Source organism: Ammodytes marinus, assembly GCF_949987685.1.
Source record: "Ammodytes marinus genome assembly, chromosome: 22".
Lineage (NCBI taxonomy): Eukaryota > Metazoa > Chordata > Actinopteri > Uranoscopiformes > Ammodytidae > Ammodytes > Ammodytes marinus.
Window position 1 is genome coordinate 17,389,516 of NC_137226.1, and position 16,818 is coordinate 17,406,333.

A 16,818-nucleotide genomic window follows, 5' to 3' on the forward strand; every position below is an offset into this window, starting at 1 on the left:
GTAGAGTAGAATAAATATGATTCAGGCAACTATGCTACGAGGCTAACAATATATAAAAGGCTTGGTGGTATGTGAGATGAGAAGGTCTGTGGGTTCCTACCAGGTTCTGGGTCATGTCCACGGCGATGGCGGCCACCTCCTGGTTGTACTCACAGATCATCTTCTGGATGACGTTGGTCAAGTCGTCATTCTCCGTCTCCTTCACCACGTGGAGCAGCTCCTGCATGACCGGACGGATGAACGGACGGATGTACAGCTTGGCTACACACACAGACACAGACACACACACATACACAGAGACAGAGACACACAAACACACGCAGGATTTTAAACAAATGTTCTATGGGTTACTAATCATCTCCTATCATAACACAATTGATAATGATAATCAGATTGTTTCTTGCTCTTTCAGACTTCGTTGTAGCCGTCACACTGCGCTTCGCTGTTCACCACTGTTTTAGGCTTAACTAGACGAACTGAAAAAGTAACCCACTATAGCTTCAAGTGTGTGTGCTTTTATGGACACATTTGCACTGTTCCCATTAGCATTACCTCTGAAACATGCTTGCGTAATCTACTCAGAATTAGTGAATATTTGGGTTCATGAGTAGCTCTAGGTAAGATAAGCAGTGTTGTGTTGTGTTGCCGGGCAGACCTTGCTCCTGGTTGCTGACCAGTGTCTGCAGAGCGATGGCTGCCTCCACCTTGACGGGCATCTCTTTGTCCTGGATCAGGTCCTGTTTGACCAGCTCCACCGCATTCCTCAGCACCAGCTCGTCATGGAAGCGCAGCGGGCTGAAGCAGTGCAGCACCCAGCACGACTGCAACCAATCACAGCACAGAACAACAACATTAAAGGAATACTTCACCCATACGGAACCAGCGTTCTAGCATTATAAAATGGCTATTATAATATAATGAATGGGGTTTTACTTCACTCAGTCTTCTCTTGGCCCAGCTGTCCTGTTAATCCCAACCCTACATTTTTACTAGTGTGATGTCACACTAGTAAAATGTAGGGTTAGACAGTGAGACCATAAAACACTCTTTCTGCCTTTTCTCAGGCTAGGATGAACCAATTTCTAAAATGTTTGCACATTTATACTACATGGGATCTCAGAGTTCAATACACCTTCATATTCCCACCAGTGAAGTAGGTCTATAATATCACAACATGTCTGGTCTCAAACCATCTACAGACAGTGTGCTTAACCACCACTAAACTAAGTGTCCACCTCTGCTGGTGTCAGCTGTGCCCACCGCTGTGACAGTGTGTGGTAGGGCTGGGCCATTTGACCTCAAATCAATATCAACATTAATAGTTAATTTGTTTGTCCTCATAATTCACTGAAGGTTGGTATTGTAAATATGCTCAACCATTAAAGCTGGGATATTTTATCTGATGAAATAGAACATATCTTATCTCTGTGATTTAAAAAAAGAAATATTACTGTATTTATTTATTTAAAAAAAAATATATATATATATATATATATATACATATATATATATAGATATATATATATATATACTGTGCTGCTTGAAAGTATGTGAACCCCGTGAGCATTTTGGAATTGTATTCAGTTTAACCATTATAAATTCATTTTTATCAATCCCAGTATTTTTTTATATGAAACAATAGATGTCTGTTAAACAATTAAAAAATTCTCTTTTCCGGAATTGTTAAAACAGATAAAAAAAAATTGCCAACTTTTGTGTGTGCAAAAGTTTGTGAACCCTGAGCTGCATTGGTTAAATTGAGCTGGTAAACACAGTCCCTTTCTCTATGTTCACATACTTTCAAGCGGCACTGTATGTATGTATATGTATATATATATGTATATAGGGAAATGCACAGATTAAATATTTTTGGTTATTTACTGAATAATGAAATCGCATGAAATTAAATTTCAGATTTGAGGTAAAAATCAAGTTCACCAAAACACTAGAAAATAAATAACTTGTATTAATTGCAAATCAAATCCATTATTTGAAATATTGCCATTTAAAAAGTAGAAAACAACTTGAATCTTTAGTCAACCAATATTTAAAATATAAATGTCATATTAAAAAGGTCCATTGTGGTGGAGACTAAAAGAAGAGGGGCTTGGCAACTCGATCACAGGGTCTGAATGTCGGTTTGGATTCATTTGGGATGAATTGCCCAGCCCTACAAGTGTGGATTACAATACTGCTGTAGTGCTGAAACACTGACTCACATTGACTGTATGGATCACCCAACATGACTGTAGGGAGGAGATAAAGCAACAAGAAACTCCTTTTATGAAAACTGATTTCAGACCAGTATAGTATCATCATGGCCAGAGGGTGAGTAAATCATTGTTTTTCATTCATTATGCACCTCAACAAAAAAAATGTTGAGAATAAAGTTGAAATACAATTTCATGAATAAAGCCACCTCTTCCAAGCTCATGTGGAACACCCTCACTGGAACTCAACATCAGATATCATTAGACCATAGATAGTAAATAATATGGATGTAGCATCCGGGCTGACCTCAGTTATTCACACGGCATCCAATAATCCTGGTTTGTGCGCGTCGCCATTTTGTGAGGGGGAGGGAGATAGCTGACGTATACCTCCGAGGCAAAGTGAGGGACAACGGGCGGAGAGCTGTCACTCAAGAGATCGCGCCAATACATTTTAACCTCCAAAAGAATAAAAACTAGCGTGGGCCAAAAAAATTCACCCCCCTCAGTGTTGTCATGGAGATATGACCTAAACATACAGACTAAAATGGTTTCGTGGCCCAGGCTGTAAATAGGTTTAATAATGCTGTGAAAACGGCATGTTTAGCATTGGAGTCAATGAGAGATGACTGTCTTCTGCTCCCAGCCCCCAGTGGCACTTCCTGGTTACTACAGTTGTGGTCACTTCCTTATTGGATGCTGGTAAAAATCGCTGAGGTTGGGGCTTGCATTAGACACATAGGGGGGGGATTAGGATGATGGCTGTCTTCTGTTGAAGTTTAAAACTATTGGATAATCCCAGTGCCACTCTGGATCAGCCAACCAATCGCATAACGTTTGGTCGTGACGTATGTCATGAGACAGCATCTGACGGTGCGTTCCAGTTGTACTGGGAACTCGGAAATTTCCGACTTCACTACATATTGTAGTCTATGGATCTACCGGTACCTGGCAACGGTAACTTGCTAGAGTCTAACGTTTAGTTATTTGGATGAGAAAGGTTGTAGGCGTCCATACATTCGCGAGCAGATGCACTGGAACACAGACAGGTCGGAACTCGGAACTACCAAAACTGGAGCGCGACTTCGACGTCATCGTTCTCAGCCACTCGCTCTGTTCGCTGATTGGACGGCCGGAAATTTTCCTGAGCTCAAACACATGAATTCACCGTAGCCCCAGACTGACTACTGAAGGGAAAATGAAATTTGAGCGGAAGTAGGTAGGCGGGCGGAGCCAGGCTATAGGAGTATAGGACGTTAGTAGGGCTTTTCCAAACCCAGCCGTTGTCTGCTGGGTTGTGACCATTACAATGTCATTTCATCAGCAGCAGCAGTGTGGCGCCCTCTGCTGAAAAGACTACAGAACTAGTGCATTCAACTAGTGTCATTTACCTACAGTGTATATTCTCTCATATTCTGCTCCTATCTAAGGCTCCATTGTTCATAGGTCTAACTTCATTATACTCAAATGTAAATACCTTCTTAGGACTTAATCTCTTACACATGTTGGAGCACTGTGAACCAGTGGGATTGCTAAGTGTCAGATAGTCTATTTTAAAGGTGCTCCGAGGAACTTTCAAATTGTGGTCATAACCCATGACAAAGGCGTTAAGAAAAACTATATAAAAAAATAGCATTCTTTGCACTGATGGTCTGGTTTGCTGTTACATGTCATTTACGATCATAAGAGGAAAAATGAGACTGTTTCAAAAATATTACATCAGCTGACGTGTAAGAGACGAAGGCAGTAGTTGGAATGTCCGTTGGAGGTTAAAGCACTGTAGATAGCTGGTGGTGCATGAGTCTCATTTCATCATGGTCAAATTCTAACACGTTTCTATGGAGGACAAACCATAAAAACATATACACACATTACAGCACTTGGTAGTGCAGCTGGAATAAGGCTCTGTCAATGAGAGGCGCACTCACCCTGGCTCTCAGGTAACCCATAGGAGAGTTGAGCAGAGGGAAGACGTAGTTCTGGAGCATCATCTCCATCTGCTCCCTATACAGGCGCTTCTGTAGGACGACACATGCATAGCAAAGATTAGCTCAACTGAATGATTCAATTGCCTGTGTGTGTGTGTGTGTGTGTGTGTGTGTGTGTGTGTGTGTGTGTGTGTGTGTGTGTGTGTGTGTGTGTGTGTGTGTGTGTGTGTGTGTGTGTGTGCGCGTGTGTGTGTTGTGTGTGTGTGTACCTTCAGTAAGAGCTCAGCCAATGCTCCGATGCAGTGCAGTGCCCCGTCTTTCCTGCGGGGGTCAGCAGAGGGGTCCATCAGTGTCTGGTGGCAGAACTCCATCATCTGAGGAAGAACCTGGCCAAACAGGAACGCACAGCAGCAAGTTACAAGTAGTAAAACGCTGATGCACAAATTGAAGCTTATTGTAGAAGCATGCCCGTACTGTATATCTCCCATTTAGGACACCAAGGGTCATGTTGGTATTGGTGGAAAACACACGTTAACTGTCTTAGTAACTTGATGGCCCACAATGGGACGCCAGTACATTTTCAGTGCTGCTTGGCATGGGTTTATTCTGGATGGATAAACACCATTCATCCAGAAGGCATTCCCTTATGTGGGTCCAACAAACACCGGTTGACTGTGAAGGCCACAATCATATGGTTCAACATAACCTCCATGTGGAAACATTTTGGTGAGCCCGCCGTGCATTAAAGCAACTGCATTCTTCCCCCCTTCCCCACTCAATACTTCAGGCTTTAATTATATATTAGATAGATAATACAAATTCAATCTGAGCTGTGACACTGTTTAAAGACCAGGCGTGCCAGGCAGGAGCCAGTTAGATAAGTGGATAACACCACTGGCTTTGGTACATGGGACCAGGGTTCAAGTCATTTTTGGTCAAGTCCAGTTTAAAGTCTGGTTGGACTCCATCTAATGTTAGTACACGGTGTTACTAACACCTCCAGTTAACACAGAGCAACATTAGAATTCATATGAAGTTATATAACTGTCCAGCTGACAGTGCGTCACTCAGCTGGATGAGAGCACAGTGTGTATGGGTGCTGTGTTGAGTCTAAATGTGCTCACCTCTTTCCTCTTGCGGGCGGCCTTACACAGGAGGCTCTGTGCTGCAGTGGCTGGCAGGGCGTGGTCATCGTACAGGTCTGCACACACACACACACACACACACACACACACACACACACACACACACACACACACACACACACACACACACACACACACACACACACACACACACACACACACACACACACACACACACACACACACACACACACACACACACACACACACACACACACACACACACACACACACACACACACACACAGAAAGGGATCAAACATCATGTTTTAAAACATGGCGGACCTCCTTACTTCACTGCTTAAAGGTGGAGTCAGTCAGTGCGTTTCAATGGGACAACTAGATAGGATTAAGACATACCGAACTTGCCACTCGAACGGACCGTGTTACTTGTCTGAGTATATATGGAATTTTAAATATTCGATAAATGGCCGGAACATAACTGACTCTGCTATGCTAGGTGGCGCTGTAGCCCTTTCAACAAGTGGTTATAGAGCCACGTCCGGTTCCTTTCCAGCAACAACACTACTATTTATCATGTCGTCTCCTTCCACTTCCTTGTGAAATCCCCGACAGGGAACTCTTGAGCAAGCGCAGAACGCAAACTCCGATATGCGATTTGCGATCCTGTATACATGCAGGTAGAATGCCGACTATGAATGAGTTATCTAGGTGTTCTTATTCGACTTTGCTTGTCCGTTAATGTGCCGATTTGTGTGCGAAGTAGATCGGATAAAGGTGTTTACATGCATTTTACAAACCCTGTTACAAGAATGTTTGTTGACAGTCCCTTTTTGTCAAAATGAGTGAATATCTCCTCAAAGTCCTCCTCTTGTTCGTACTGTGAGTGCTAGGCTCTGTAAACGGCAGGGCATGTTCACATACTACACTGTACGTTGGACTCACTGTGTTTACATGGCCCTTGTTTTTACATACAAGTTTTACAGAGCCTAGTAGGTAGGGCCAGATTTTTGTACGGACAGCAGGCAGTTTTTGAGGAGATATTCACTGATTTTGACAACAAACATCCTCCAGAATCGCTTACCCCACCTTTAATACATTATGGGGTGGTGCAGCCATTCAAGTCAAAGTCAAAGTCTTTTATTGTCATTTCTGATATATGCAAGACATACATCAGAATCAAAATGGTGTTTATCTCTGGCCCACAGTGAATTTGGAACGATAAAATTGAAAAAATATAGAGTTAAATAAGACAAACAAGATAAACATAAACAATATGTACATAAGATAAATTCTAAATACTAAGTAGTGCAAAGGAATTTTCTGTGCAATATAAATATATATATATAAAACAGTATATATAAAATAGAATAGAAAGTTAAAAGTAGATAAGTTAAATTGAAATGTGCAATGTGTAAATCAACTGGATGTATATTTTAAAGGCATTGACTTTCTATGGTCTTCTGTCTGCACTGCGTTACTCACTGAACTTCATGTGGATGTACTCATAGGGGTCTTCCTGCCACAGCTTCTCATCCTCGTCTTTGTAACACATGAGCGGGAAGACCACGTCCTGGCATATGGCCTAGTGGTGGATAGGGAACAAGTATTCAATTCACTCATTGATATCATCATGGATCTTCAGCAGTTTGTTTACTTACATTCGAGTTGCCCATATCTTAACTAATGATGTATATATTCGCCTCTCTTGAAAAACCCAAAAAGGCTAAATGTTGGATAAAGCCAGAGTTAAAATGTTGACCAAAAAAAAAATATATATAATAATAATAATAATAATAATAATAATAATAATAATAATAATAATAATAATAATAATAATATAAACGCAAATAACTGTAATCAAATCAACACACAAGATGATAAAATAATGTCAGCTAATGGTCAAAGGCATGTCCTAGGAACTTTAAAGTAAATGCAGATCTTTTCGATCTAATGATCATGCGAAGCTGCCAGCGTCACAGCCGTCCACAGAGGCTGACCCTTGCCTGTCTCACCTGCATGTGCGGCTTCATCTGTTTCCACGTGAGAGAGTGAGACAGGCCCTGGTTGAGGTAGTTGAGACACTGCTGCAGGACGCGAGGGGTGACGTACTGCTTCTGTCTGTGCTGGTCCACCACCTTCAACAAGACCTGGGACACACAACACACAGTCAGGCCCATGGACCCCCACAGCCTCAGCAACTAATACACTACAACACCATAGTCAGTGGTAAAACATATACTAAGGGCGCATTCACACTAGACCATGTGTACCGTGCCCAAGTACCTTTGCCCACCTAAAGTCTAGTTGGTTTGACCAGTTTGAGTGCGCACATTTAGACGTGTTGACGTATTGGCAAGAAGCAATGGTTCCTAGGCGTGGATATTTAGGAGCAGTGTGAGTAACAGGCCAGAGTGGGGAGTGGGGTTGGGGGGGACAATCGTGCTTAGGGCAGCTGTGGCTACTACCGTAGTTTACCACCACCAGTATGACTGTGTGTGAATGAACAGAACCTGGATCCCAGCACTTTGGTCAACTGATGTTGTTTTTAAATGTGCTATAGAAATAATTTTGACTTTGACTTCATGCACGGTACAGGGCAACTGGGCCTAGTGTGAGTGAGCCCTAACATTGGGGTGTAACTAGTCACATGTAAGCTTGCAAACAAGAGAACGCATCTATAGTCACACACACATGCTCACCTGCTGTAAACCCACCGCGTACGTCTTGAGGAAGAAGTCTGCAAACTCACAGTACTCCTTGGTCACATTGCCAGGGCTTCCATAGCTGTAACAGTGAGGAGAGAGGAATGGGTGTGAATGCTTTGGTAACGAACCTCTGTTTAACCAATAACTCTGTATACTGTGTGCTGATGTGAGATCAGCTGTGTGTACGCACCGCTCAAACAGTCTGGTGATAATGCGCAGCGCCCACTTCTTACACTTCCACCACGCCAGCTCAGGACGGTCGTCCTCGTCCACCTCCAGCGTCTCCTAACACACACACACACACACACACACACACACACACACACACACACACACACACACACACACACGAACAAACACACACACACACGTATATTTAATTAAAACTGATTGAACATTTCCACATTTCACAGAACTCATCTAAAATACCTGTGTACTTGTGGACGTGGCCTAAGTCTGATATGTGATAAGTAAAGTTAACCTGTATTTGCACCTGATACTAATATTGTCAGTCCCGTCTCCAGCCACATGTATGGCATGGCGTGTGTGTGTGTGTGTGTCTTACCACTGGGACGTCCCGGTCCATTATGATGCGTAGGATTTCCATCCACTGAGTCATGACTGTGTTGTTGATGAGCTGGAGAGGCAGTGAGTACTGCAGGACAACACTCACGTTAATGCTGACGGCATACTATGGTATCATATCATCATAACAGTGGCATAGGCACAATCTAAACAGCCCTTCACAGACATGGAATACAGTTCAGTTTGGTGGGCCTTAACTGACCTGGTTTTATCTCTGTTTTATCTAGTGCCGCCCAATTTCTTCCCTAAAGATCTCTCATTACATTGGTCCATTGACTCAATTTGGCCCACCTGATTTAAACAATGCAGCTCAGGGTTCACAAACTTTTGCACATATAAAAGTTGGCAAATCATTTGTTTTATCTGTTTTAACAATTGATTTCCAGAATAGAAAAATGTTGAATTGATAAACAAACATCTGTTATTTCATATAAAAAATACTGTTATTGATAAAAATTAATGATTAATGGTTAAACTGAATAAAATTCCAAAATGCTCAACGGGTTCACAAACTTTCGAGCAGCACTGTATGTAACCCCGTTGACTTGGCCTGCTGTTTCTGCTGAGGTGATGGCTTTTCATGTATTTCCTGTTGTTAAAAAGTCAAATTCAAGCACTTTTCCACCACTTTAAAAATAAAAGTTCAACTTTTTCCAAGGACCCTTAAGCCTTTAAATATACTTATATGGAAAAGAAAAAACATCCTTACGATAGCATACATTGAACTGTCAAATGGAAGGGTGTTCATACAGTATAATGTATACTAGAAATCATCTAATAAAGCTATTTAAAAAAAAGCACATATTTAAATAAAATAGAAGTATAAAAATCCAATACTGACTGAAACGTTTTCACTGATCCATACAGCTCACTCAGCCTTTTGCCTCCTGTGCTGCGTCAACATTTCTGAATCCTGCTACGTTTACAACACGCACACACACTCACTCACTCACTCACTCTCTGTCTCATACGTTTCCATGAGACAGCTAGATAGGATTAAGCCATATATACTGATTTTGCCACTCGAACGTCACTTGGCTGAGTATACAAGGGCTTTCAGAAAATCGGATAAATGGCCCCGAGCATGGCTGACTCCGCTACGCTAGGTGGCGCTGTGGCCCTTTCAACAAGTAGTTATAGAGCCACGTCCGGTTCCTTTTCCGGCAACAACCCTACTATCTAGTATACACACACACACCTGTACTAGCGCGTGGAAGATCTTGAGGATCTGTTTCTGGATGAGGACAGAGAAGATGGTGGAGTCCACCAACAGCTGGCTAATGAGCTGCTGAACCCTGGGCAGGAAGATCACCATGGCAGCCAGCAAGGGCTCCCTCTCATCTGCCTTCCTGTACCTGAGACACACACACACACACACACACACACACACACACACACACACACACACACACACACACACACACACACACACACACACACACACACACACACACACACACACACACACACACACACACACACACACACACACACACACACACACACACACACACACACACACACACACACACACACACACACACACACACACACACACACACACACACACACACACACACACACACACACACACACACACACACACACAAAATTACTAAAAAGAATCCTAAAACTGAAACACTGCAGGCCAAAACTATTTTGAGATATATTTTTGTATTTATCTTCCATAACATGTCTTCTTTCATACTAGTTTAAATCAAAGTTCCAAAATGTACATTTAGATGTTTTATTTTGGGTAAACCTTGTCTGTTTGTGTCTGTATATTTCTCATACACAACCATCCAATAACGGCCATTATCTCAACATTAGTTTTTTTCTCAATACTCCAGAAATCTCAACCTCTAAAGCACACACACATCGACTAAACTTTCCATAATCATTCTTAGCACTATTCGGAAGGTTACAACAGAAGGACTTGTTCATATGTTGTTAATTGCCTTCTTTACGATTACGATACATTACATTTCGTCCTTAATTTTTTTTGGAATTATGCATTTTTAAGATCTGTACTGTACATAGTATTGTATTATATATATACAATTAAATCAGGCTGTATCCGAAATCTGCTCTGTAAAATAAACTTTGGATAATAATATTTTGATGAAATTAAGATTTCTACTCTGGCTTTATCCAACAAATAGCTTTTTTTTTTTTTTAACCCATTGATGACTATGGCAATCTAGGATGCATGTCCTTAATGCCTGAGGGTTTTCTGAAAAAATAGTACGAATTGTCAAGTCTACCAAAACCTTAATATCTAAGCCTGTGTAGCACATAGAAACATGAAATAAAATACATTTAAAAGTTAAGGTTCACAGGTTTTATTTAAACATGCTCCCTTAGCGCTTACAAACCAACAAATATTTCTAAAAATCGTCAAAATTAGATGAATTAGAAAATTATTAAATATTGTTAATAAATAGATGCAATGTGTTGTGTGATTTTCGTCAGTAGTCTATAGTAGACCTTGATTCTGCGAACCAAACGCCACTAACTGTTCCGTCGCCGACATAGCCGGCGTATTTTTTTTATTATTTTGTTTTATTTTTTTATTTTTTTGATTGAAGTGATTTTCGGCAAACCACACAACTTTTGGGTGGTCACGTGGTCTTAAAAAAATCAACAAAACCCACCTCATGTGTATTTGAACCAATGACAGTGCATTCTATGCTGGGAATGCCATGAAAATTAGATAAAGTAATAATGCTGCGCGATGCAGCATCAGGCAGGAGAGCCAATGTGGCATCGCGCAGCAGCCGTCATCAATGGGTTAAAGGGGCACTATGTAACGTTTTAAGTCAATTATTAGCTAAAATCAATATCCTCATTCATAAATATGTCCTCATTGGTGTAAAATCACCTGTGCCAATAATCTGAATGATCCTCCTGAGCGGGGAATTTCAAATATTAATATTACATTTTGTACATTGAGCGTGTAAGTCTTATGGAGGAATCCATATTCTTGCGCTCTATGAACGGCCGAGAGGGACATAAAGCACTGGGCGTAGTTCTAGCGATGAATTTACGCATTGTTAGTTAGTTATCGCCATCTTTCCATCATTCTAGACCTGTTTACCTGACAGCATCTTGAGGCTAAGGGGTGACCTTAGCGCTCAGGCTAATAGCACCCAGTCAGAGTGATGTAGAGAGCAGTGATGTGGAACAGAGGGAACAGGTATACAGGGTTTAGCACTCACTCGTATGTTTTGACCAGCTGGTATAGAGCCAGCAGGCTGCCGTACCAGCTGCCACTGCTGGCAGACTGCAGGTACAGGCCCAGCTTATCCACGATGGCTGTCCAGCGGCCGGGGAAGTCGTGCTTGATGATGGCTCTCAGACACATGGTCAGCTGGGCACTAGACACAGCAGAGACACAGTCCTTTCATTTCATTCATTCATTTCATTTTGTCTTTATTTAAAAAAAAAAAAGTACAAATACACATAACACAAAAAAACAATAATTATAAAGTGTCATAAACAATATTTATAAAATAAATGTAGTGTCTATGTTCGAAAAGGAGTGAGAGGAAGCCGAAGCTTATGTATTCCCCTACACCCCTTATTCAACTGCTCTTAATTATCATAATGCACATTGAAATGATTTATATTTATACAATACTCTGATATTTACAAAATGTACAAAGCCTTATAAAAAACGAGCGTGCGTATGTTCGTGTGTGTGTGTGTGTGTGTGTGTGTGTGTGTGTGTGTGTGTGTGTGTGTGTGTGTGTGTTTGTGAGTGAGTGAGTGAGCTTGCATGAGTGAGTCAGTGTGTTTACATGCAGACTCATAATCGGTCAAATGTTGAAAGGGATACAGCGCCACCTAGCGTAGCTGAGTCAGCCATGCTCCGGGCCATTTATCCGATTCTCTGAAAGCCCTTGTATACTCAGACAAGTGACGCGGTCCATTCGAGTGGCAGAATCTGTATATGGCTTAATCCTATCTAGCTGTCCCATGGAAACGCACAAAGTGAGTGAGTGAGTGAGTGAGTGAGTGAGTGAGTGAGTGAGTGAGTGAGTGAGTGAGTGAGTGAGTGAGTGAGTGAGTGAGTGAGTGAGTGAGTGAGTGAGTGAGTGAGTGAGTGAGTGAGTGAGTGAGTGAGTGAGTGAGTGAGTGAGTGTGCCCGTGTATGTGTGCGTGTGTGTGTGTGTGCGTGCGTGTGTGTGCGTGCGTGTGTGTGTGTGTAGCCTCTTCACCGTATGGACTCTGGACAGCGGATGATGCCCTCCACGATGTGCTCTCTGATCTGCTGCCGGTCGTTCTCGTGGATGTTGAAGGGGAACATCACCTGACCCACTGACGGCTCCCTGTCCTGCCAGTACTGGGACACCATGTTCTTCAGGTAGATGGCCGCTACACACACACACACACACACACACACACACACACACACACACACACACACACACACACACACACACACACACACACACACACACACACACACACACACACACACACACACACACACACACACACACACACACACACACACACACACACACACACACACACACACACACACACACACCATCATGAAAAGACCAAAAACCACACTAAATATATCCTATTAACAAGTAATGTGTGTGTGTCTAAAGCCTGACTTTACGTCTTACTCTGTGCCATAGAGCTCCATTGTTGAAATTCAAAACTATTATAAAACCACATCAGTGAGCCACACTGTTGCACTAGGTGACATGCTGCTTCATCAACCATGAACACACACACACTGTAGTGTATTTAGCCTCAGTCTCAGCCTGGTCCAACCAGACCATCGTACTTCATTTCATTTGTACAGAAGGTCTGGAATCGCTCAATTGACAAACGTAAACTCACTTGTTTCCTATGGAACCAGACTAGGTATAGATTTCTTTGCAAACACTTCTCAATATGAAAACATTCCATATTACAGTTAACCTGCAGTGAGATGGTAAACACAGCAGTGCAGGGCAGCTGTAGTGAAGTAGGGTAGGGCGGTCGACCCTCAACTACAGGGTCGGTGGTTCTATCCCCCGTCGCCCCCTTCACACGTCGAAGTGTCAGCGAGACGGACACTGAACCCTACATTTCTCCTGATAATTAGGCCTGCTATCGGTGTATGAGTGTGTGTGCGAATGGAAACGTGGGAATGTGAACAGGTCTCCATTGAAAAAGAGCCTCCAGTCTCAATGGGATTTACCTGTATAACTAAAGGTTAAAAAAAAATCATCAGTCCTTACCTGCCTGGCGAACAGGAAAGTCCACCTGCTCTGACACTATAATCTGCAGCAGCGTCGGAGCAAAGTTGATGATCTTGTAAGACTGAAAGACACAGAGAGACAGTGAGACAGGAGCTAGGGGGACAGACACAGAGAGACAGTGAGACAAGAGCTAGGGGGACAGACACAGAGAGACAGTGAGACAAGAGCTAGGGGGACAGACACAGAGAGACAGTGAGACAAGAGCTAGGGGGACAGACACAGAGAGACAGTGAGACAAGAGCTAGGGGGACAGATACCAAGGCTTTGGTTATATACAGAGAAGACTGAAGTCCAACAGAGCCGTTAAATTATAGGTTAATTTAGCTGGAAAGTCTGTCTGGCCGGGTTTCCATTCAGAAAAAAAAGAAAACTTTCAATTCAAACTTGATTTCCTCCAATTTAATTTTTTCTTTTAAGTGTACCCTGCGTTCCAATTCCCATACTTCCCTACTATTTAGTGTGCCAGAAAAAGATTTAGGATGTCCCAATACATGCATGTCAATTGTAGTATGCTGAAAATACATAAATTCCCCTCTTACTCCATTAGCATTTTGGAGTATTCGTCTTTATTCTAGACATTTCTCTACATAATGAAAAAAAAAATCCTTATCTGATTTTGTATCTCTCCTGTGGCTCTAACACTCTTCTGTACTTTAGTATGTAGTGTAGTAAAAAGAAAAAGTATGTGATTTGGAACGCAGGGATTGTTTCCAAGCGTTGAAAATGCAATGCAGTCAATTTTGAGATGTGTTGTCTATTTTACTTCCATAACATGTCTCTTTTCATACATACTATGAATCAAAAAGGTCCTAAATGTACATTTAGGTGTTTATCTGACTTTACCTTGTCTGTTTGCGTCTGTACATTTCTCCTCTATACCATCTTTAACGGACATTGTTTGTTTTCTTCAATACTCTGGATCGAAAATCTCAACTTCTAAAGCACTTTTATCCACTAAACTTTCCATAGTCATTCTTAGCACTATTCTGACTGTTATTACAGAAGGATTTGTTCATATGGTGTTAATTGTCTGGTTTATGATAGGCCTACATTTTCTTTTTTAAGAACATGCCGAAATGCATTTTTTTAAGGCCTGTATCCAAAATCTGTTCAGTAAACACTTTGGACATTAATATAGTGAAACTGAAATTAAGATTTTAACTCTGGCTCTATCCAATATTGAGATGTTTTAAAGAGATGCAAATATACGCATAATGAGTTGAGACAGATTATTGCTAAATTTGCACAGGCCTATTTATTCAAAGATTTTTAATGCAAGTGATTGCAATATATAAAAAAAAATTATTTCAGCAATCAACGGGCAAAGTTTTATGACGAAAGGCCTATAAGGGAAACATTTTACCATATTCACCTGCAGTGTCATTATGAATTATATTAGCCTAAATGAAATGAATATGGAAACATCATAGATAGTAAATAATAGGGAAACATACATTCATGAGGATAGGATAAAGAATCCACACCTGAAATAATGCTCCCCGAGACTTATATAACCTAAATTTGTGTTTCTGACGCTCATCTTACATCTATTCCGGTGTCTTCTAAAACCAAATGATGGTGCAGTAAACCATAGCCTATACTGACGTAAATCAGTTGTGATCCTTAACATTGAGCCTACACGGATCATTTGTTACATTGACTGGTTACATAATATCACTGCAGCGCCAGCCAGCAGCACCGGCGTTGACGCGTCAAAGTTTGGGTACCACCGTCCACCACCAACCATGATGGCTGTCAGATCGCTCTCCCATTGTTCTTCGACGCAGCTGCCTGGGTCCGTGTGTGGCGAACAGTTCTAGTCAAACTGCTGATCCCAGGCCTGATATTAAAACTCCCTCAACCAGTGCCGAGGATTCCCCCCAAGCCGAAGCCGAGCTAGATCACAACAAACGCAGCCTGCTCTCCTCCGCCAACACAGGCATCATAGCTGGGCCAAGAAGACGGTCCATGATGCCTTCACTTCCCCCTATGAAAAAAAAAACAACAACAACAAACCACAAACTTCTTTAGCTCACCCCACCTGATTGAGCTCATTCTCGGCCGCTATCCTCAGATTAGGGTCGATAGTCCCTTTGAGAGCCTGGATAATCCGGTTCGGGTCCATTTTTGTGCTCAATTCCACGGTTCCTTCTGGTGTTATTTTAGTGTCACATACATGTAGCGTTAGCTTGTGCTCTATTCGATTCAGCCAAGCGTTCCGGATTCTGCATTCACTGTGGCCCCGAACTCTGTCAATCCTACGAGGCTTTACAAACACGATTTCCGGTCATACGTTTCAAAACAAAAGGCTCACTGGCGGAAGGCTCGTTGCTACTTTGTTGCGGGCAGCGGCCGAACGTTCATTCTGAAGGAGGCATTGCTTTTTTTCCATGTGGAACTCCGGTTAGCTTGACGGAGGACGGTGTGGCCCTTCCCCGTTTTACCGGCAGCCAGTCAGTGGGCGTAACGCAAAGTAAACAGACAATTTACGGTTGTTCTCCTCTCCTCCTTGGTCGACACAGTGACACTGTGAGCTTTGCTGCCACCCGGAGTGCTGGCGCTGCTACTGCTGCTGCTAAAGCCCTGTGTTACCATGCGTTCCAAATCACATACTTTTTTTTTTTTTTACTACAATACATACTAAAGTACAGAAGAGTTTTAGGGCCACAATAGCGAAAAAAAATCAGATAAGGAAGATTATTTATTTCATTAGGCCTATGTCAATTAATGTCAAGAATAAAGACAATACTCGAAAATGCTATTGGAGTCATTGGGACATTTATGTATTTTCAGCATACTACAATTGACTTGCATGTATTGGGACATCCTAAATCTTTTTCTGCCATTCTAAATAGTAGGGAAGTATGGGTATTGGAACGCAGGGTGTGTCTTTCTTTATAACTCCATGGTGTTAGCCTACTTACTTTTACTTTTTACTATAACCTACACACCTAGGCTACAAAGGCATTCTGCTTTGCATAGCCTCCTGCAGAATGCAATTGGATGGGTAGGTTTGC

At 42.0% G+C, this 16,818-nt stretch overlaps 1 protein-coding gene across 3 annotated transcripts in view; it reads right to left on the reverse strand.

Annotated features, from left to right (window-relative positions):
* Positions 1 to 16,001, reverse strand: part of ipo8 (importin 8) — a gene marked incomplete at its 3' end in the record, with an annotated part of 29,277 nt that extends 13,276 nt beyond the window's left edge. For all 3 annotated transcript variants that reach the window (XM_080051419.1, XM_080051418.1, XM_080051417.1), the window contains exons 1-15: positions 15,843 to 16,001; positions 13,781 to 13,862; positions 12,758 to 12,914; positions 11,756 to 11,914; positions 9,736 to 9,892; positions 8,518 to 8,607; positions 8,143 to 8,237; positions 7,947 to 8,031; positions 7,260 to 7,394; positions 6,730 to 6,829; positions 5,263 to 5,339; positions 4,408 to 4,524; positions 4,139 to 4,228; positions 656 to 821; positions 101 to 261 (exon numbers count right to left, since the gene is read on the reverse strand). In XM_080051419.1, coding sequence (XP_079907545.1) covers positions 101 to 261; positions 656 to 821; positions 4,139 to 4,228; positions 4,408 to 4,524; positions 5,263 to 5,339; positions 6,730 to 6,829; positions 7,260 to 7,394; positions 7,947 to 8,031; positions 8,143 to 8,237; positions 8,518 to 8,607; positions 9,736 to 9,892; positions 11,756 to 11,914; positions 12,758 to 12,914; positions 13,781 to 13,862; positions 15,843 to 15,926 — 1,755 coding nt within the window. In that variant the 5' untranslated portion in view covers positions 15,927 to 16,001. The remainder of the gene's footprint in view (positions 1 to 100; positions 262 to 655; positions 822 to 4,138; positions 4,229 to 4,407; positions 4,525 to 5,262; positions 5,340 to 6,729; positions 6,830 to 7,259; positions 7,395 to 7,946; positions 8,032 to 8,142; positions 8,238 to 8,517; positions 8,608 to 9,735; positions 9,893 to 11,755; positions 11,915 to 12,757; positions 12,915 to 13,780; positions 13,863 to 15,842) is intronic.
* Positions 16,002 to 16,818: the final 817 nt, after the last annotated feature.